We start from the raw sequence: 22,937 nt of genomic DNA, 5'->3' as shown, positions 1-22,937 counted from the left end.
CACCAGATATAGGAGTGTAGTAATGAACCCATCACTTCTATTCCTAAACACTCTCCAGTATCATCTAATAGCAGTGTGCCGCTGGACACTGAAGTTTTAAGCATCATTCTTTGCTCCCCAGCCTTTCCTATGCATGTTACCTGTTTCACATCTCGAACTAGGTGATGCAGCAGCAGATTTGATGGTCCTTGTTTCTGTGATGTGAAAAGAAGAGAGCAAATGAATGTACCTTTCTACACTTGAAAATCAAGACTGTGAAAGAAAGCTGAAAGAACTTCAAAATAAGCCTCTGCTATTCAAGCTCCCCCCACAAACCTCTTCAAAAGCATTTAAACACTGATCTGCAACATTTATTTTATCTTAAACCTGGATATAATTTAAAAAGCATTTAATATCACCTTGGTTAAACAGCAGACCATTTTCAGCAAGATAAGTGTATGTCAGAAATCAAATTAAAATTGGAATATATTTTTCATGAGATTCATTTGTGTATTCAGTCTGGTTCAGGTCGATGAATTCAAAAATAAAAAGCTAGCACAACAATCCAAAAATCCAACTTTACAATCAAAACTGATGAAAAAATATTCATTTTCAAGTTTTTTTCAAAAGCCCTTCTTTAAAATGTGTCCTTATTATCTAATCGCTTAAGAAAAATGCTATTCTCTCTACACATTCATATCTACAAGTTGTGTGCGCACCACTGCACCATTTGGTACACTGGGATTTCAAACACTCACTGTATTGTAAAGCTCTTCCAATCGAGATATGGTAAGAAAACGGTGCATATTCACTCCATGCTCTATTAATAGCTTCACAAAATCCACACGGTCCATCACTAAAGCATCCAGCATTGCTTGTTCCAAGGCACCAACCTCCAGGAGGACAGGGATAACGGAAAAAGATTAGAAAAATATTACCTTCTTTTGGAAATAAATAAAACATTCCCGAACAGTTAGGGATCCCTCTATCACAATGACCTGCCTCTAGGTACATTTAAAGTGTACAGGCCAAAAGAAAAATATGCTGCAGGAAGCATTGGTGTAAAAAGAGAGGAGGAGAAAAACTGACTCTCCGTAAACCCAACATCTGTAAAGACTTCTACAAATCTATCTTCACAGCCAGTCTCCGACAATACATTTCCAACTCACTTGGAACTCACAATTCCGACTCACAATTTCACTTTAGAAGCTAATACATGATAACGGGGGAAAAAACTTTCTTTTTTGACATATGACAAAAACCATTTCAAAGTACTATATTTCAAGATCTTCTTGTAGAACTTGAAGTTCTTTAATGTAGATTTCTTTTCAAATATGAGAAAGGATCTGAGTTAGGACAAACTCTCTGAAAGTCACTGCAAAGAAGAGTCCTACCTATGACAGCAGCAAACTGGGGAAGCACTCTAGTCATAGTACCTGCAGAGAGCTCAACAGGATTTCTCGATGCAAAATAGCAAAGGAGTTGGGAACATGATGAACTATGACAGCAAAAGAAGAGAAGATTTCTGCAGAATACTCATGTTCAGAAAATGCAGCTGGGTGTGAAAAATTAGAATCTTGGCATACAAATAGGGCAGGTACCAGCACTAACTATGTAAAATTGGTCCTGCATGCATGCATTTATGTTTTGTGGATTTTTGCAATATTAAAAGATGATCAGTAAACATTACAGAAGCATCACGTGTCAAAAGAAAGCCTGCGCGATGCCTCTGAATTATCGGCGCTTCTTTCAGAAATATCTCAAGTGACCCTTCCTGAATTAAATTTCCTTGAGCAGTCATTCCTTGGGCTGGCAGTGTGTCTTAAAGAGGTTAAAGTGGTAACTAGGAAAATGACATTCTTTGTTGCAAAGTCCATTTGAGACTGAGCTGACATTTAAGCAGAAACATAGTAACAGCTGATTATAATCCTTACCACCTGAATTTTTAGGACCAGAATTCTAAAAAGAAATGCCCACAATCAGTATATAACCATGCGTGTTTCCTTGAAATACTTAAATACATAACAAAAAATACCAAGACTGCATGAACAGTCACTTACAGATTGCTGCTTAAATACTTGTTTCAAAAAATTTGAACACATGGTCACAATAACCATGCAGAAACTGTAGACCTGGGGGGGGGAGACTACTCCTCGTTAATTAAGAATGCAACTAAGTCAAAAGAGAGCTTTAGAATTGTACTTAGGTTTTGGTTTTTTGGGGTTTTTTTTGCTTCTTTACAATGTATGAAGAACATATTATTATGTAAGACCTTTAACCTGCTTAATGGGGAAAAAAAAAGGAACATATGCCTTTCCAATTTTTGCTTGGAGAAGCAATAACAGATGTAAGAATTGTTTATTATGAGCTCTTTACATCTTACTTGAAGGGGAGAACATACTCATTATTTGACAATGGCTTTTTCATTCAAAATGATGCTGAACAATTGTACTGAAATAGATACGAACAAGTACAAAGATCTTTTTTGAGCACATCAGAAGCAGAGGAGGGGGAGCAGTGGGACTGCCAGTTAATCTGTAAGGCCGAAAGATGATCAAGGTATAAAAGAAACACTCAAGGAGGTAAGGCTATTGCAGAAACCATAAATTAATTCTTTGCCTCACTGCTCACTACAGAATATGTTAGGAAAGTTCCTACATCAAAGCTGTTCTTTATGGCATACGAATCTGAGGAACTGTGTCAAATTGAAGTGTCGGTAGAAAAGATTTCAGAAGTCATCAATAAAGTGGTAGCAAATTGTCGGGACCAGGTGGTATTCACCTAAGAGTTCCCAGGGAACTGAACTGTAGCGGAAATCGGCCTCTCTGCCAGCAGACTGTGAAACCATAAAAAATATGCCAATTTTTCAAAAGGACAGAGGTGCACATGTTGTTCAGGTATTGCATATCCATATAGTCAGAATTTTGTATGAACAAACATAATGAAACTATGATAAGGAATAGCACTAATAGGGACATGGGTAAATGTGGTACACTAAGGAGAAGCAACACAAATAATCTGTAGAGTGCAATCATAAAGCTACTGGAGGTTTTTCAGGAAGCCAATAAGGATGAGGCTTTCTGATTAACAGAGTACTTTTGTAGCCCTCAAAAAACTTTTGATAACAGCTTTCCTGAAGAACTTTTAAAGGAATTTTACTGTCACAAGATGAATGTCCTCTCGTTGATTAATAAGTGATCAACTGATGGGAAAAAAGAATAGTAATAGGTGGTGGGACTCCAAGGAAGTCCCACAGGCTGCATACTGATTTGACAATACTTGCTGATGATACAAAAATATTCATAGTAATTAAATTGATTGTCATGAAGAGCTGCAGAAGAATCTCAGAATATAGACTCACCAGCCAAAAAAAAAAAAAAAGGTGAAACTCCACATTGGTAAATGTGAAATAATATGCATTGGTGAAACAACCCAGCCTGCACAATGTCAGTCTTGAAATTAATTCGGAAAAGGTGTTAGTTGACCTATCTTCTGAAAGCATGAATACAAATTCAGTACTAGTCAAACAAGCATAGAGAATATTAGGGTTTCTTTTTAGATGACTACAGAATAATGTATAAGATATTAGTACATCACTACATAATTCAATGGAGAACCTGACATCTTGACTACTCGGTGGAGTGTTGGTCAGCCTATCCCAAAAAAAGGACTTAAAGATCTGGAGAAAGTACACAGAAGAGCAGCAAAGATTGTCAGAGATAAGGAGAAATGAAGCAGATTAGCAGCTCGGAAAAGCAAGGAGAGAAGGGGTACTATGAAACAGTTCTCTAAAATTATCAGTGTCACAGTGGTGGGGAATGGGAAACTGTCATTCATTATTTCCAGCACTACAAGAACCAGAAGCATCAAATGAAAATATCAGGCAGCAAAAAAAGCCACCAGAATTTAACATTCTCATTTAAGAGCTCAGCTTTCACTCTTCACTTTTTCATGAGTTATACTAATTCACCATTCAAAGTAGGTTCCACCTGCCTCTATAGCACCTATACTTTTCATGCAAATGGCTAGCAAAAAAAGGATGCAAATCCACAGCCCTTGCCAAAATATATCTTCAGTGATAAAAATGGCAAAAGCTCAATACTTCTGACTTACTCGAACAGGATAGACATTTAGACAATAATGAATAAAGAGTGTCCTCTTTCTTTAATACCTTAAACAGACTGTGCTTTAATAAAGGCTTATCTACAGTTGACAGTATGACAGCTGAGTTGTTAAAGACAAATGAACGTAAATAAAAAATTTTACATGCTATAAACCAGCTAGTGAAAGATGACATTGAGAAAAATATATTCTCTTTATAGAGTCAAAACATAATAGCATATTGCAATAAATTTCCTAAAGGCAAAAATATGCATATATTTTGATTTATAAATACATCTTTCTCACATTGCATAAAAACAAAAGTCTGTGTTACATAAATATTATTAAGGTTATGAGGTCAAGCACTCACAAGCTATCAGCTAATTCATCATCATGAATAATGGCACAATCGTTCACTGCACAATCATACACTGTGTTTCTCCACTGGGCTCAGCCATATCCAGTTCACAGAGTGCATGATGCTCACTTAACAAGCAGCTATTCAGCATTTGGTTCCAGCCTTACTGTTCCCAGCTTGGCACATCCCTTATCTTCCGCATACCGCTCAAATCCTGAAAATGAAATTGGTAATTCCCTTCTGGACTTTTCAGGGGGCACTCGACACCATTTGTTTTTACCAGATTTCTGTGCAAACATGCTGTTATCATCTCCACTTCACAGATAGTGAGCTGAGCCCAGAGAGGTAACAACAAAAGTGTCCATTAATTCATGGATGCCCAACTGTAGATATCTTGGGCACAATTTTCCACATATTTAGCCTTATACAACACAAGAAAACATGGATTGGTGAGCAATAAATTAAATTCTCTTTTTCAGTCAAACCACCAGCTAAGGTCACTCAGCAAAAAAGATGTTCCACTTTCCATCATCCAAAATGTAGGCTGTAAAGAAAAAAAGGGACACATGGGGACTGGCAAAATCAACTTTGTAATTCTTGGAAAATTAAGGAGATTTACTTCTGGCAGCCTCAGATACCATTTTTTGAAGAAAATATTTACTTTTCTAAAAAATGGGAATAACATTTGTTGAGAGATATAGAGTTTATAAAAAAATAATACCACAATGCCATATTATCACACATTTAATTCTATCTTTATTTTACCTGGCAACTTGTGGCGGACAGATGAATGAATTTTTTGCCTTAAACATTTCTTGGTGCATGGGGTGCAGGCAGGCCACAACCCCGAACAAGCCATCTGTCCCTGGCGGAAACAGGACTGGGCTGCTGCGACCCCCGAGATGGTCTCCCTGCGACCACCCGGGACACACCGAGCCTGCACTGAACGAGACCGCAATCGGGCAGAGACTCTGGGATCCGTTTTTAGCACAACTTCTATAAAACTTGCTTGGCATGAGTGGCTAAATTTGCTGAAGCCTTAGGCCACACTCCCTAGTTCGGTGAGAAAGGGCCCCAGAGCTGGCGCAGGCGGGAACGATAAGGGAGTTACCAGCAATTTGCATTCCTGTGCACTGCTGAAACAGTGCTAATTGCTGGAGTTACCACCTCTTTGTCAAGACCTTGAGAGATGATGGTGGGACCCGAGGAAGGAAGACACACCTGTCTGCAGAAACTGCAACAGAAAAGATAAGAGAGAAAAGAAACAGCCTGCCTAGGAACAACGATGAGATCCAATAAGGAGCAGGAGACTCCAGACCCAAAAATTACTATTGGTCTGAACTACCACGTGGGGGGGGTGGGAAACTTAATTTGAAAAAGCTATAATTGCCCAGGGATCTCTTTGTTCAGGGTCCCTCTTTGGAGGTACCCAACTCGAGCTGTAACCACTGCACGCGTGTCATTCCGAGCTAACCTAGGGTCGGACCCAACTCAAGTTGTAATTACTGCACGCGCACCACCAAAACTTACACCCAGGGTGAAGAGGACCCACCTACCACCAGACGGAAGCCCCCCCACTGCCGAGACTCCCAAAGGAAGAGGACCAACAGGACGCCGCTGGATCCACGGGTGGTGATATCTTTCTCTCTCTCTCTCTCTCTCTTTCCCCCTCTCTTTTGTTGAATGTTGGTAAGATCTGTTTTTGTCTAGCTAGTTGCAGTATTCGCCATTGAATTATCCTATTTGACCACATGCCTTATCTTTGTGTTAATAAATCTTAAAACCAGTTGGCTGGTGTCGTTTCACCTTAATTCAGTCCAAGGGCATCACGAACTTGGTCGTTTGGCCCCAAGGGGAGGGAGGTCGTCCTGAACGACTCCCTTCGGGCCGCGACATAATTGGCGTAGTCGGCAGGATGCCCTTGAGATACTGAACCTACCAGAAGGGACCAGGGCCCTTAGCGTGGCCCCTTCCTTGGGAAGTGCTTGACAGGAGCGGGGACAGAGGATCTTGTTGTAAAGATCCGCACTGGGTACGTGAACCCACAGTAGGCTGAATAATTTGGAGTAGTCTCCTTTTGTGTTGTGTGATAGTTGTTGTCGGGATCGATTTGAGGATCCGACAATGGAGGATAATCCTCTCTTTGAAAAATTGAAGGGCTATAAAGCCCTGCCCTCTCTTCCTGGCATGGCTTGGGCCCAAAACAATTGGCATGACTCAAAGGCGGTGGCAGATAGGATCACTCTTTTGGCAAAGGAACGAAAACTACAAACCGGGAAAGGAAAAGCAACAGTTTGTGCTGTTTTAGGGGCGGCACTAATTGCTGCCCAGAGGGAGAGGCAGGGTGATAAAGAGACAATTGAGTCCTTGCAAGAACAGATAAGAAACTCGCAGAGTCGAGACAAAGAGACAATTGAGTCTTTGCAAGAACAGGTGAGAAACTTGCAAAGTCAACTCGCTGCTGAGCGCAACCATACTCAGCGACTTCAAACAATCTTATCAGACTCATTAGACCGAGAGAGAATCCTGCCGTCTGAACTGGAAGAAAACAGGCGGGGGTTTGATGATAGTGAACTGGGATTCTCGAATTTGGCAAAACTAGACGGAAAACAGGCATCTGATCTAAAATCCATATATCCAATTAAAGAATTAGAAGAGAGCAGGAACCTCTTTTATCCTGGAGATGGGAACGTAGTAATGAGACCCTTGATTAAAACTGAAACCATTGATAATGGTCAAGGGGGTATTCAACAACATACCACGCGTATTATCCCCTATTCCCCTCAGGACTTGGCTAAAATACAGGAAAAATACTCCCGGGGCTCCTGGGAAACTGAAACTGAGTATGTGTGGAGAGTCTCCCTCACTGGGGGGGATCGCATTCTGCTGAGCGAAGATGAGGCTAGAGGATATTGGGGACCCGGAGTCTTCCTAACCACAAATGATAATAGGGAACCAGGGTCCTTGACCCAGAGGGTAGCCTACTGGGCAGGAGGATTAGACCCAATGGAAAGAGGAGACCCTTTTTCTATTAAAACACCCACAGCGGGCCACATTTTGGAAAGCGTGCAGAAAACTGCTTGCCTCCAATTGATGCATGACCGTTTGCTGCTTCCGCAGCAGCCCTCCCCCATGCAGTGTGTGGCAGACCCCGAGAGGTTACATCCTCTGATCAGGGGACTTCCTGATGCTTTAAAGCTATATGCTGTCCAGCTGCAAGACCGATTAGGAGCTCCCCGACCGAGGGGAAGGGGAGGCTCCCCTGACATGACTTGGGGGGAAGTGGCACAGGAACTAATTAATTACAGAAGGCGTATGGGGTTCACTGGCCAGGGGGAAACAAAGCATAAAGCAGAAATAAGAAGAGTTGAGGAAGGTGGGAGGCAACATAAATCGCCGCGACCCCCACATCCTGGGAAACCGGTACGGGTGTCGGGTAGCAGGAGACAATTATTGTGGGCAGAAGGCATTTCAAAGGGAATTCCCAGAGAAGTCATGGATAGGTTACCAACTAGCAACCTGGAAAGTTTGGTAAGAAGTTGGGACAGGATAAGGGGAACCCCATCTTCCTCAAATCCCAAAGATCCTGCTCCCTTATCCCAAGAACCTAGAGTAGTAACCCCGTCTGCACCCCAGGAAATTGATCTGATTGATTTTAAAAGCCCGGAGTCGGGAAAACCCCCCAAGCTGTCCCTTTTAAGTGAGCCGGGGAACGGCCAGTGGGTCCACTTAAGGAGGCTCACAGAAAACAGCAGAGGAGACTTGTTGATAACTTTCCCACTAGGGCCCTTTAAAACTCCAGTTACTTTCTTAGTAGACACTGGGGCCCAGATATCAGCTCTTCGGAAGGATATCGCTGATAACAATGGAATAGTGGCCGATAAGAAACCAATCTGGGTCACTGATGTTTTTGGTAATTCTAAACCACAACCGACAGCCCGAATTAAATGCTGGCTGCCAGGTGATGAATCTCCAGTTGAAACCACAATGATACTAGGAGATTTGCCAACAAATATTATGGGACTTGACCTACTAAAAGGCCGTACCTGGGTAGACTTGGGAGGAAAAGAGTGGACGTTTGGACTCCCTGTAGCCTCGACGAGGCTGCTTCAGTCAGCACCCGCACTTCCTCCTTCAAAAATAATCAATGTCAAACCCTATGCTCTGCCATTAGGAGCAAGGGAGGGAATTGCCCCTGTAATAACTGAATTACGAGAACAGGAGATAATTATTCCCACTCACTCACCCTGTAACTCCCCTGTGTGGCCAGTCTGTAAACCAAACAGAAAGTGGAGATTGACAATTGATTATCGGCATCTGAATAACAATACAGGCCCACTGACGGCTGCTGTGCCAAATATTGCTGAATTAATAGCGACTATCCAGGAGAAGTCCCACCCCGTGATGGCAACAATCGATGTCAAATACATGTTTTTTATGGTCCCTTTGCAGCCTGAGGACCAAGAGCGTTTTGCCTTCACGTGGGAGAGACAGCAATACAAGTTCACTCAACTACCTCAGGGGTACAAGCATCCCCTACGCTAGCACAAGAGCTCGAAACCGTCCCCATACAGGTGGGAGTCAAAATTTATCAATACATAGACGGCGTGCTCATGGGAGGGAGCCAGGTAGAGGATGTTGAGAGAACACAGTGCAACATTATTGCTCACCTAGAGCAGACAGGGCTGACAATTCCGTCTGAAAAGATCCAAACTCCCTCCAGTGAAGTAAAATTTTGGGGAATCTGGTGGAGGGGGGGGATGACCTGCATTCCCCCGGATACCCTGTCCTCATTAGACTCAATTAAAATGCTGGAGTCCAAAAAGGACCTGCAACATATGCTCTAGGGCTGCTCGTATTTTGGAGGAAGCACATTCCTGATTTTTCAATTATTGCCAGGCCATTATATGACGCTGAAAAACAGTACACTATGTGGAAGAAGGGGATGTTTGTAGTCAGCCTCACCCTAAGGGAGGCTGAACGAACTATTCGAAAGCAACCCATAGTTCTCCAAGGTCCGTTTAAGGTGACCAAAGCGGTCCTGGCAGGGACCCCGCCCCCTGACGGGGTGGCTCAGAGAGCCTCTGTATGAAAATGGTACACACAAATACAGCACTATTGCAAAATCTTCTCCGTAACAGAGGGAGCTGCTAAAGTTTTAAATATACAAGATGAGGCAGACTTGAATAAAGAAACCCCCCAACTCCCCTCTGTAATTCTAGTAGCTCCCCCATTTTCCAATCAGATCCTAAATGCTTCCTCAAAGCAGAAAGGGAAAACCTGGAGATACCAGGCTGTGGCGCTGCAAGTGGGGACTAAGGAGCAGATCATTACAGAGGGAGAGGGCAGTGCGCAGGTGGGAGAGCTGGCTGCAGTGTGGAGCGTATCCCAATGCAAAGGCCAGGCTACTTCCCCTGTACACATCTACATGGACTCATATATGGTGTTCAAAGGCTGCCCGGAATGGCTTCCTTTTCAGGAGCAAAACTGCTGGGAGGTTAATAGAATAATAAATGTACTTGGAGAGCAAAAGATGCTAGTGGGAAAACCCACAAGATTCACACAAAATGGATTATTCCCTCCTTCTGACCCGAGGAGCGAGTTTGTCCTTATTCCTGTTTTCAAGGGCAGCGATCTGACCAAGATGCACCTACTGCTCTGGACCATCGTGATTCAAGGATGCATCCACGAGGGTGATGAACGACCACTCCCCCTACCTTCCCCCCAGCCATTTAATCTCTTCGAGAACAACGAGTTCGTGTTGCTGGTGAAAGCAGTAAGCCAAACTCTCAATTTAAGCCACTGCTGGGTGTGCAGAGGACCGATAGGGTTATCAAGCTGGCCGTGGACGTCCACACCCCTCACCCCAGACCAGATCGTAAGCAATTACAGCGAAACCGTGGACGACATGTGGGACGACAGTGGGACCTGGCCAATTCAGTTTCCAGCCATGGAGCAATATTGTTTAATTCATACCCAGGAGGGAGGGATCGAAGTGGGGGAAAGTAAATGTCGATGGACACTCGCTCATAAGCCGCTCGACAAAAACAGGAATCTCCAGCTATGGATGTGGCTCGATGAAACGGGGCACAATTGGGGACTTGAGGGATACTGGTCAAACAAAAACAAAACTTTAACTCTCCAACGACCCAATTATCCCCCTTACAAGCAAACCTGCAAATGGGAAGAGACTTCTGGGGCTTGGTATTATACCGGCCAAATAGGTGATGGGGCAACCACATTTTTCAGCCCTCTGGGTGACAGAGACACAACTTACTTTCAATTCCCACCAGGGATAAACGGGCCATTTGCTCAGGGCATCGGAGCTAAGAAGGGGCATTACTGGATCTGCGGACACACAGCATATAAATTTTTACCCGCGGGGTGGTCGGGAATTTGTTATACAGGGATTGTCAGACCTTTGTTTTTCCTTTTACCAGAAACAGGCGGACCTTGGTTAGGCATAAAAGTATATGATAACCTCGGAGACAGAAGGGTTGCCCGTAAGACGCGATCCATTAAGGTAGATTTGGGTGAGACGCAAAAATGGGGAAATAATGAGTGGCCTCCTGAACGAATAGTTCAACATTATGGGCCTGCAACCTGGAATCCTAATGAACTAATATCGGGGGCAAGAGAACCAATTTACAACCTAAAAGTGGCTCTAGAAATTATTACCAACAAAACCGCTGATGCAAAAGATCTTTTAACTTGGCAGTCCCAACAGATGCGCACGGCAATCCTTCAGCACCGCATGGTTTTAGACTATCTGTTAGCTGAAGAGGGAGGGTTGTGTGGGAAATTAAATATTTCCAACTGTTGTTTAGAAATAGATGATGTAGGCGAGGTAGTTCTCCAGTTAACCAAAGATATCAGAAAAATAGCCCATGTCCCCGTCCAAACCTGGAACGGCTGGAGTGGCAATTTGTGGTATGGTTACCAGGGGCACCGTGGGTGAAACAGTTAATGTTGTATTTGTTAGGTGCAGTTGCCGCTTTAATGTTTTTTACCTTGTATAATTCCTTGCTTTGTTCAATTAATCCGACATGTTGTGTCAAATATGCAATTTGTTCCTACCACCTCACCCGACGGCATAAAGAAAATCCGTGCCATCTATCGGCCACAGCCAACCACAGTACCCATCATTTAAACCCATTCCCAGTTTACCCTGAAGGAGGAAATTGCATATTGACATCCATACCGCATTTGCCAGCTGTTATACCTGTTGTAACAATCACTTACCTTCGTTAACTCAATTTTGATGTGTGTTCTGTGAAGTTAAAAGTTGCTAAAATTGTTAAAGCATGAGCTTGCATTGGGCAACACCTCTGTGTAACCACTGTTAAGCACCTTTTACCTGAACCTGTATTGTTCCTTTTACTCTTCCCATGACTTGTTCTACCCTTTCTATACTTCTTTCTGATATCTCTCTCTCTATCTCCTATCACCACTGTGGATGAAGGCCATGAAGACTTCAGGAAGGAGACGTACCAATCAATGTTTAAGTCACAGGGTGGTGTGGCGGACAGATGAATGAATTTTTTGCCTTAAACATTTCTTGGTGCATGGGGTGCAGGCAGGCCACAACCCCGAACAAGCCATCTGTCCCTGGCGGAAACAGGACTGGGCTGCTGCGACCCCCGAGATGGTCTCCCTGCGACCACCCAGGACACACCGAGCCTGCACTGAACGAGACCGCAATCGGGCAGAGACTTTGGGATCCGTTTTTAGCACAACTTCTATAAAACTTGCTTGGCATGAGTGGCTAAATTTGCTGAAGCCTTAGGCCACACTCCCTAGTTCGGTGAGAAAGGGCCCCAGAGCTGGCGCAGGCGGGAACGATAAGGGAGTTACCAGCAATTTGCATTCCTGTGCACTGCTGAAACAGTGCTAATTGCTGGAGTTACCACCTCTTTGTCAAGACCTTGAGAGATGATGGTGGGACCCGAGGAAGGAAGACACACCTGTCTGCAGAAACTGCAACAGAAAAGATAAGAGAGAAAAGAAACAGCCTGCCTAGGAACAACGATGAGATCCAATAAGGAGCAGGAGACTCCAGACCCAAAAATTACTATTGGTCTGAACTACCACGTGGGGGGGGTGGGAAACTTAATTTGAAAAAGCTATAATTGCCCAGGGATCTCTTTGTTCAGGGTCCCTCTTTGGAGGTACCCAACTCGAGCTGTAACCACTGCACGCGTGTCATTCCGAGCTAACCTAGGGTCGGACCCAACTCAAGTTGTAATTACTGCACGCGCACCACCAAAACTTACACCCAGGGTGAAGAGGACCCACCTACCACCAGACGGGAGCCCCCCCCCACTGCCGAGACTCCCAAAGGAAGAGGACCAACAGGACGCCGCTGGATCCACGGGTGGTGATATCTTTCTCTCTCTCTCTCTCTCTTTCCCCCTCTCTTTTGTTGAATGTTGGTAAGATCTGTTTTTGTCTAGCTAGTTGCAGTATTCGCCATTGAATTATCCTATTTGACCACATGCCTTATCTTTGTGTTAATAAATCTTAAAACCGGTTGGCTGGTGTCGTTTCACCTTAATTCAGTCCAAGGGCATCACGAACTTGGTCGTTTGGCCCCAAGGGGAGGGAGGTCGTCCTGAACGACTCCTTTCGGGCCGCGACACAACTCCACAAAGGATTCAGTATTGGTCTAATGATTTCTGTACTGTCTAGAGCTAGGAAAAGAGAGGCAGCACATTAATTCCTTTGGAGAAAAGAGTGCTCTGTTTTACAATGAAATATCTTTGACCAGCAATGATTGCCAGAACAGGCTTGAGGGATATATATCCAGAAGGACCAGTGGAACTATTTGGAAAAGCCAGCAGGGAAAATTATAGGACTAGATAAACAAGTGTGTTTTTAATTTTCATGTGATGCTCACTGTTGTTGACCACTGTGATTTTAAGAACAATGTCTCTCCAAAATCAAAGATGATTATGCCAAGACTGAATCCAAGCACCAAACTACTCCTCAGTTAAAGCCTGACAAATGCAAATCATGGAAAATAAGTCACCACAATAAAATACAAAGCTACTGTGAAAAATAAAACATACCTTCCAGTGTTGTCCATAAACCAATATATGTTTCTTGGCAATATCCAGTCGGTTCCAGGCCAACGCCAAATCTAGCTGATCTGAAGCAGACATATTTGTACCTAGCAAACAAACAAAGAATTTAACAGTTCTCATACATTAATGTTATTCCTTTGCTTTGAATGGGTAAGCCAAGACAGCTATACATCAGATGAAAACAGGTCGTCTTCTCAGATAAGTACCTTTCAGGAGTGCGGTCAGAATTGCCAAATCAATGTCCTGCTGTTCCTCAGACTCCGCATCAAATATGGTTATCTGTTAGAATTGTAAAAGTACTTTATTTGAGGTGGGGCGGAAAAGCTTGAGGTTATTTCTTCTTGGTAAGGGTTGTGTTAGATTAAATCACACAGATCTCAGTGCAAACACTGGCAAAGGACCCATATCTGAATATGTTTACTCTGTTTCAATAAGAAATTACATCATTTTGCTTTTTAATGCAATGGCATCCCAGACAAACTGACATCAGCCTACTGTATTATAACATGAGCTTATTTCCTTTTGGTTAGTTTTCAAAGCTGGGAAATGTAAAAATGCAACATGACTGATATCTACCCAGTTTTCAACTAGAAAACAGTCTTAGACACTCAAATAAAATAAAACATACAGAAAAACAAAAAAAAACCTTATTATATCATTTCCCTGTTAGTGTCCATTGCTACAATTGTCATGGCTTTCACAAGAAATACTCAGTACCCCCAAATGACTACCCTAGCCATTAAATGTGCCAGCACATTTCAAAAACCCTGATACTCTAGAGACAAAATCTAGCAAAATTCTGAGTAGAAGAATGGATGGATGCATTTCTAAATTACAAAGATGACACTAGTAGAGAAGGAAAAAGAAAAGAATCACTTAATCTTTACTGTGAAAACAAAGATGTCAGGCCTTTTGCCAAAAACACGAAGGCTGTCGTTTCATAAGCAACCACTGAGACTTGAAAAGTCAACTAAATAGCTTCTGTGGAACTACCTAATATATACCTTAGTAAAACAAAGGATACACAGATCAGTTACTAGTGCTTTATAAAAACAGAGACTCATTTCATGTTATCTTTTCAGGAGTTTTGACCAAACGCACTGAGCCTCCTTTCCCCTGCGGTACATGATGTGTACTGAAACCAGCAGAAATGCACAGAAGAGCACAGACACCCTCTTGTCATCTTCGTATTAGAGATAACGCTATTACTTTGCAACCGCTGAGCCCAAGCCAGCCCATCATAGAAAGAGCAAAAAGGGTAACCGCAAACAAAGACATCATAAAATCAGCGCGTGAGCCCTACTCACGGATTCCCTGCGCTCCATGCACTCCATCAAAATGTGACATAAGTGGCTGGACTGTTTCTGCCCCAAATTAAAGGTGTTTTGGATCATTACTAAAACCTCCTCCTTCACTTGAGGGCGCAACTCCCTGAAGAACAGACATAAAAGCAAAAATAAGTATATTTTTGGCTACTTCATCCCACCTCAAATGATACCTCAGCAATAAAAGAAATTTGTGCTAAGCAGAGACACTTGAGAAACCTCTTTTACTTTCACTTCTCTGTTGACTTTTTCCCCCATCTTTCAACAAAACAGAGCAAAGACATCACATAACATAAATTATTATTTACATAGGCATTACGCTTGACCACACACATAAACCATTAGAAACACAAGAAATAAAAAGGTTAAGAGTTTTCAAAGGATTGCTTATGAATATGCAGCTAAAAAACAATAAAGTTTCATAACGTTTTTCTGTCTTTCAATATCCCAGCATCTGCAGCTGAGCGAAGGCTCTGGGGAGCTGAGACTGCACAGGAGGTGGCAGAAGGAGTTACAGCTAGATGGGATGACAAATACGGGGCATATTGGGATATATGGGAAATATACTGGGACCTAAACTAAGGCTAGGGAACATTGGTCCTCTTCCTACCTGAGACTGAGGCACTCACAGCCAATAACCCCAGCCCTAGTCTCAAAACCTTTGTGTAACCCAAACCCAAGCCCACTTTCACAATCCTGACAAGAAGGATGAAGGGATGGGGTCAAAAGCAAAGCAGGTATCTGGCATCCCCCAACACCATCCCTAGCCAGAGGCTAGAAACATTGAAATAACTCAGAATAGCTAGATGCAGTTTCAAAGTTTTCCTCTTCAGAAAAGCCTTAGTAATTTTGGCAGAATAGGTTTTTTTAAAAAAACTGGCTTGAGGCGGGGAAGGAAGAAGTACTGTTCTCACTTCAGAGAAGTAAAAGCCAGCAGAAGCCCATGGTGGGGTCATTATTAGAGGCAGGAATCTCTTGTCTCTCTGATTTGGAGACAGGCATTTTCAGGTCCCTCCCAATATTGCAAATCAAGCAGGAGGTGCGGTATGCCACTACTCACCCCGTATCACCTGTGCGTTTGTGGGTAAAAGCCAGGATATCTGCAGCTCTGCCAGTGCCCTCACAGACCACCACGGGGACAGCTGGACTGGCCCTCATGTACTCCCACACCATTAGGATCACATTGGGGCCTCCTTCCACCACCAACCCAACTACAGGTACACCTTGGCCCATTCCTGTTTCAAAACACACCTAACCAGTTACAAACAGGTCTTGGTTACAAAAAACAAAAAAAACCAAAAAAAACCCCCCAAAAAACAAAAAAACAAACAAACAAAACAAAAAAAAACAAAAACACCACACACATCAGAATGTCTCATCAACAAATACTCATGAAGGAATCTCCCAGGAACTACGTGGTTCAATGGAGAGGAAATCATGCCTTCGCCATCTCTAATTTAACTTACACTTTTTAAGACCAACTTTCACAGAATATTTGCCATCGGGGAAAAAAGGTCATGAAAACCCCTTGATGCAATTGTAAGCAGCCCTAGCACTGGAAAGAAGAAAGAGCATATTATGCAAAGTATCCTTCTTCTGCACTTCGCAATAGCTCTCACACATACAAGGACACTGATGGAGTTTGAAATGTGGTCCATATCCATTTGCTTGCTTATACATACAGAAAAGCAATCAGGCACTTTTTTACAGACTTTGACGAGTTTTACAGCAGCAAGGCATTGTTTTAATAATTATAAATACCTGTCAAATAAGATGCAATAGAAATAGAAAAAAACAATAGGAAATACAAGTGACAAAAAGACGTACTAAGAAAAAACATTAGAGGCTGAATAAGAAGCTGTACATGTGAGCACATTAAAAAGATTTTGGGTAGATTTCTAAGTTTGTAAAAACTATATCATGAGCTGATAAAAAAAGCAAGCATTCAATATTATAACTCCACAAATATCTTTTTAACATATCTCATGATTTAAATCTCTAGAACAGAAGCAACTTCCAGAAATTGCTTAAATGATCTACTGCATAAAAAGAAAAACTTGTCTAGGTAAAAAATATTTTCTTTATGATTTCTATACCATAATTCAGTTATTGCATAGGCAAACAATGGAAGCAGAAGCTACAAAGTCTGGCTAACGGAAACACTGACGACAAGTTTCCCTTCTGCAGGCAGTCTGTGTTTCTGTTCCTGAGGAGGTCTGAGGTAGGCAATGCAAGATACAATGAGGATAAAAGTATCATAAAGAGGCAGAGAAGGATTCAAGTGCTGCTGAATCTGACAGTCTTACCACCTAGTCAAAATGTTGGGAAATTCTCTCATGCTGATATAAAGACCATGCAAAACCATGGAAAGTGAGCACATGCTCAGCACTTTCAGAATAATCCGACTCTTTTAGATGTTTCTGCAACTGAGAAACCAAAACCTGAGTTACCCCAAATGCCTAATTCTTTCTGAGAGTGCTGTCCTTTTCATTTCTCCTGATCGAGTTCAAGACACCTGAATTGATTAACTTTCAATCAGCGAAATCCATGGCAACTGAAGATACACAGCATGTAATGGGAAATGCCAAGTATCTCCATGACTTTCAGGATAGGATTTTCAAACTGTGACCAAGGCAGTACTCACTTGTGTGTATTTTTTGAAGTGATATGTACTTCTCCAAATTCCTCCTGAGCATCATTTCATTCCCATACTTGCCTACTGTCCCATCATCTGCCATTAGGAAATGAGAATGCATGCTGTTGAGGGGACTCAGCTTGCTGAGTGGATTACCAAGAGTCTGGTACAGGCAAACTACCTGAGAAAATCAAAATAAAAAAAATCTTTAAAGAAATCAGCAAAATATTGCCTTGTGTGTTGCCTCACTTATATATATTTCTTTGTCATACTGTGTGGAAGTCTCCATCCTGCTTCCTGCTGCTCTAATCAAGCACGGGTTTTCATTTGATTCTTAACAGCAACAAAAATATAACTAATACCACAGAAAGCATTTATGATTAGGGTTACAGTCCTTAGTAAGGAGATGAGTCACTGCCTGCCTTTGTAATAGTTGAAACACAGTAGCATATTTTTTCCTGTTGTATTTCTACTAAAAAATGTGATCTGTCATTTACATGGAATGATTTTGCCCTAACTTGTCAAGTGTTTTTAAACAGTTATGTAGATTGTGCCCTCACACAGGCACTCACATAAAATTCCAGTTTATGAATAAAAATTATGCATTTTAATAGCCTACTTGTGTACACTATTAACCTGGTTGCTTATCCTGAATCACATGAATGTAGAAATACATCATTTGCACACACAAGACAATTGCCTAGTTAATTACAAAATTTCAAAAAGAAATGGCAATTTTCTATAAGAACAGAAATATTTTAAAACTATTACTTACATATGAAAAGCAAAATACAGCGCCTCGACATGTGATAGAATTGGACTGCTGAGCAAAATCTAAGATTGCTTTTACTGACAACAAAACCAAACCAGTGAAGAGAAGCAGGCAGAAAATGATGTAGATAAGAAAGCCAAAACCTCCCCTGAATAGGAAGGTTTTTCTTAGCAAAATATGTCCAACTCACATCTTTTCCAATGAGGTCCCTCTGGTTCTCGATGATGCCCCAGGGAGGGATCCCAACAGCACAGATCTTCCGCAGGTACGGGGAGGCACGGCCTTTCAGGGCATCCCCCACATGCCTAGACACTCCTGAACACATAAGTAATCATCACTTTTCTGCTACATTTGGATTCCTGCTACCAGACACCAGTGAAAGGGTTCTCCATCATTTACTTTATTCTACGGTTATGTTTTGAACAGAAATAAAACTATCCTCCTCACTTCTACATTTGACATGCACCGCAGGAATAGTAAGGTTCAGACGTAACGCACCAAAGTTAACACATATTTGTAATTAACATTATTCACATATGTTGCTAATGGATCTATCTACCTGCATAAATACCTTATTATTTCTATAAGTATTCTCAGAACTAAGATTGAAACTAATGCCTTTGTTAGTATTTATACTAACATATAATACTTTGTTAGTATTTACATTTAATTATTAACGATTTCAATTAGTTTCATTGTACACTAAAGTTAGTATACTATACTTTTAGACTCTATTCTTTCAAATATAATGCCTCACTCTATTGGAAGACCTTAGAACGACAAACTAAGAGCAAAAAGAAAAGAAAAAAAACACAGAAAAAATCACCTTAAGCATCCAAACATTCTAAAAACATATTTGAATTTAATCAACTTTTAAGCTAATGGAAAATAGTTTGGCAATGATCTTTTCCAATTTCTGCATGTCTATGTTTTTATATTCAGCTAATTGAATGAGTCTGTATTTCTTCCTGTGCTTGGTACTCCTTGCAGCCTGAGCTAATATACATTAAGACTTTATTGTAAAGCAGCAATGATTACAGGTCAGATTTTGTCTAAGCAACTGACATTTAAAGAAAAATCATGCAAATAAAAACATGTTTGAATAGCTTTGAACAAGTCAATTTAAAAAGTTTCATTTGTAGTTTTAGCTTATAGAAAGTTTTCAGATCATTCCTTCATCAAAAAAGATTAAATTCATCTAATAATGAATGTACTATTTTTCAGCACATCATTCACATGAGGGTTTTCATCAAGGGGATTTTCCCATGAGCTTCATGTCATCTCCTGATTGTCCATACTGCTTCCAGGATGGCACAAAGCATAGCCAAGCAATCTAGGTCATCTGTCAGGTGTAAATTCAAATCCTCTCTGATGTACAGGATAGTCTCCTCTAAGGCCACATGATTGAATACGAGCTAAAGAAATAAGATTTTTTCAGTTCCTTGGCTTACTGACCACTTCAGCTTTTGTGCATAGTCTAGGGAATTTCAGATATTAACAGGCTAGTTAATGGATTATCATAATTTAAAACTTTCTTAATTATAAAATGTGAATTAAATTTAGATTTGAAAACTATTTTTAAAGATGCTGATCATGGTCTTCAGAACCTGAATGTTTTAAGGAAGTAGATGAAATCCACTGCAACATAAGTTCTGGTTATCTATCAGTTGGCACTGTGCTTCTTATTACATGCAGAATAATCCTTCCTCTTTAATAAAAAAAATATTGAAAATACTCAGAGTATCAGTCAACAGGAGAGCAGTCTGATGCCACTCTTTGCATTATGCATTATTCCTGATAAAAATTCCCTTATTTTGTGCTAGAATATCCCAAATTATCATACAAACAACTACATTGTATTTGCCCTAATTGTACATGTTCGTATATGATGAAGACTGAAACAAAGAAAAAGAATTACACTACCGCTATTGATGCCTTCTGTAATTATCCATGCTCCTGTAGTCTCAGCAGCCTTGACCAATCCTTTGCTGAAAACCTGTTTGACCTTCGAGGGAAGCTTGAAATTTTGAATGCCTCCATGAACAGATATCACTAGCTTCGGCAATTCCATCTGCCATTCTTTAACCATCAGGTGCAACAGCTGGTCCAAATTGCTGTCATAAGAGAGTCTGATATACTGGAAGAAATAATCACGGGTAAAATAAATATCCTTTAAATACTTCAAGTGAAGAAAATGAAATGTCTAGAAACTTCTCAGCTCTAACGTCTTAAAGATCTTGTGAAACATCAGAACTTTCACAAAGAAAGGTATTAATGCGATAGCATAAAAATGTATCAGTGAGCAATACAGAGAACAAGTCAGGTTGCTCTTAATCTCAATGAAGCTCAACCTAAAAATATTGTATACATACTATATATTCATATATATATACACGTGTATATATATATATATACACACTATATATTCATATATATATATATACACACACACACACACACACTATATATATTCGAGTTACTTGTACATTGCCCTGTTCTTTCAGGACTAACAATCCAACATTCACCCAACCTCACCTTTTGCCTTTCTTACACTGAAATTACAAAAAAGTACATATTAACCCAGCACCTATTAAAAAAAAAATCAAATTACACACAAACCTTGGCATGGTATGTATGATCTCCATCTTGGAAATTGATTGTCCCAAATGCATCAGTTGGACTCGTCTTTGTGTGTTTTTGCACGGACCATTCTTCATCGCCTTTCTGCAGGGCAGCCTGATAGATTGGCCAGCTACAGTCTACCTCTGGGTGATCTCCAATCAGCCGTCCACAGCAACACCTCACATTAAAAATAAAGAAATGATTTTATATCATACACACTTGCACATGGCTGTAGGATCTTGATCAGAATAGCCCAAATGGATTTTCTAGCTTTCTGACACTAAATATAACAAAAATGAACTCAGATGAGAAAACTCAGCAATGGCAAAATGACATTGAATAAAATCATAAATATGTTTTGAAGGATATAGGATTTTTTTTATACCTGGGGAACACTAATAACAGTTTGACAGTCCCATGAAGCAATTCTGATCTGAGCAAAGCAGTTCAGATTTATTGGGCTCATATGTGAAGTTTAAGAATAATATTTTGGGCCATCAAGACTTTTCTGTAGTTATGACCACAGGTTATTCTAGGTACTGAAGATGATCTTGGCGTTACAGTCATCAACCAGGAGGAGAGAAGTGACCTTAAGTCTAGAGAGGAGTTAAGGGTGACCTTTCTACTAACTCTTGGACACCAGCAAAGTGAATATACAAAATAAATTGATTGAAGTGCAATGTTAATGGAAATTCAGCAGAAGCTCAGTTAGCATTAAAAGCTTGCAACCAGATGAATAGCCCAGGCTCCAAATTCAATCAGTATCACTGTTATACAGGCTCTGACAGGCTTCGGCCTGTTTTACAGGATTAACTTGGATGTAATTTATAATGACATCTGATACTCCAGTTTCCCTTTAGACATTTCTGATGTTAAAACACTCTTGAGAAATTTAGAGAAAGCCTTCCCTTCTACTCCGTGAGATACCAAGCAGCCTCCAACATCCCAAACTTAATGAATTCCTTGGGACTCTGAAACATTACTTGTGGATCTAGGAGCAGGTTAGATGTAAACTTGATCTGCAAAACCCTAAAGAGGTAACATGCAGAAAGACAGAACATTTTCTATGGAGATGAGAGAAAGTTAAATGGTGAAAGATAAATGGATCTAAAAAAAATAAAAGCCCTAAGCAAATTAAGCAGGTGTACTGTTTTAGAAAGGCACTTTCAGACACCTAGAAACCATATAAAGTATGTGTGCACTTTAGTTTTTCAGCACAGGCAAACGACGTTGGATCTATTCAATGCTCTACAAAAGCAGACTGGAGAAGGGAGGCATCCCACAGTCTTGAGGAATTAATAACTCAATCAAGCAATCTTGTTCAGTGGAGAATTAAAGAGTTGTCGAAACCTAGCACTGCAGAAAGCTACCATCAAAATATCAGCACATAAGGACTACCTCTGATGTTATTGTGCCTTACAGAGTCACATCAGTAGCCCTTCCTAGAGCAACATGAACTGCAGCAACCTGCCTTTTCATAGCAAAGATCCTACGGAAAGGAACTAACCGTCTGACATGACAAATCAGTGCAGTAATCTTGAAACTGAGAGGGCCAATGAACACCAAACTGTTTTAGTAAATAACAACATTTGCACTGCGTTCTAAATGTTTAAATGCAAATGCACACAGGGATCAGCCACGTTTGCAGAAAGCCTTAGCTACACTGAGCAGGCGGTAGAGGACTGCACGTGGACCTAACACAGGCACCACAGGGTATATACACCTGCTTTTAGACCTAAGATTACCATACAGATGTATGAACTCTAAAGGACTGGTATTATCCAGACAGCTCTTGCTCTGCTTCAAGTTGGCACATTCTCTCTAGGTGTCTAGCAGGAAGGGACAAGGTGCAAATAACTCCTGAGCTATCTGGAAAGTCGAAAGTCAAGACCAGGAGGCTTTCAGAAAGGGTGAGGAAATCAAACCAGGACATTACATGGAGCTCTTTGTATTTTGCTGTAGATCTTTGTGCTGTATGTGACAGGGCTCAAAGAGGAGAGGAGCCACCAGCCGGGGTAAGGATTGAGTTAGGGATTGCTTGTGAGCACTCGACCTGCACAAG

At 41.2% G+C, this 22,937-nt stretch overlaps 3 protein-coding genes across 5 annotated transcripts in view; 1 reads left to right on the top strand and 2 right to left on the bottom strand.

Moving 5' to 3' along the window:
• Nucleotides 1–22,937, bottom strand: part of LOC135324166 (uncharacterized protein C9orf40 homolog) — a 206,908-nt gene that overhangs the window by 146,694 nt on the left and 37,277 nt on the right. The gene's annotated exons all lie outside the window — the stretch shown is intronic.
• Nucleotides 1–22,937, bottom strand: part of LOC135324428 (transient receptor potential cation channel subfamily M member 6-like) — a 105,608-nt gene that overhangs the window by 60,167 nt on the left and 22,504 nt on the right. For all 3 annotated transcript variants that reach the window (XM_064500729.1, XM_064500730.1, XM_064500731.1), the window contains exons 4-13: nt 20,873–21,053; nt 20,177–20,390; nt 18,444–18,568; nt 17,491–17,662; nt 15,907–16,081; nt 14,829–14,952; nt 13,728–13,800; nt 13,507–13,607; nt 738–872; nt 141–194 (exon numbers count right to left, since the gene is read on the bottom strand). In XM_064500729.1, the coding sequence (XP_064356799.1) occupies nt 141–194; nt 738–872; nt 13,507–13,607; nt 13,728–13,800; nt 14,829–14,952; nt 15,907–16,081; nt 17,491–17,662; nt 18,444–18,568; nt 20,177–20,390; nt 20,873–21,053 (1,354 nt within the window). The remainder of the gene's footprint in view (nt 1–140; nt 195–737; nt 873–13,506; nt 13,608–13,727; nt 13,801–14,828; nt 14,953–15,906; nt 16,082–17,490; nt 17,663–18,443; nt 18,569–20,176; nt 20,391–20,872; nt 21,054–22,937) is intronic.
• Nucleotides 5,215–12,997, top strand: LOC135324429 (endogenous retrovirus group 3 member 1 Env polyprotein-like). The gene is made up of 2 exons (XM_064500732.1): nt 5,215–6,067; nt 10,065–12,997. The coding sequence occupies exon 2, from the start codon at nt 10,083–10,085 to the stop codon at nt 11,394–11,396; it is 1,314 nt and encodes a 437-aa protein (XP_064356802.1). The 5' UTR covers nt 5,215–6,067; nt 10,065–10,082; the 3' UTR covers nt 11,397–12,997.

The sequence above is a fragment of the Dromaius novaehollandiae genome, chromosome W, assembly GCF_036370855.1.
Source record: "Dromaius novaehollandiae isolate bDroNov1 chromosome W, bDroNov1.hap1, whole genome shotgun sequence".
NCBI lineage: Eukaryota > Metazoa > Chordata > Aves > Casuariiformes > Dromaiidae > Dromaius > Dromaius novaehollandiae.
This window is presented reverse-complemented; position numbering and strand designations above follow the sequence as displayed.

Coding starts and splice junctions, on each gene's coding strand:
- LOC135324429 (XM_064500732.1), top strand. CDS start 10,083: ATGCACCTACTGCTCTGGACCATCGTGATTCAAGGATGCATCCACGAG.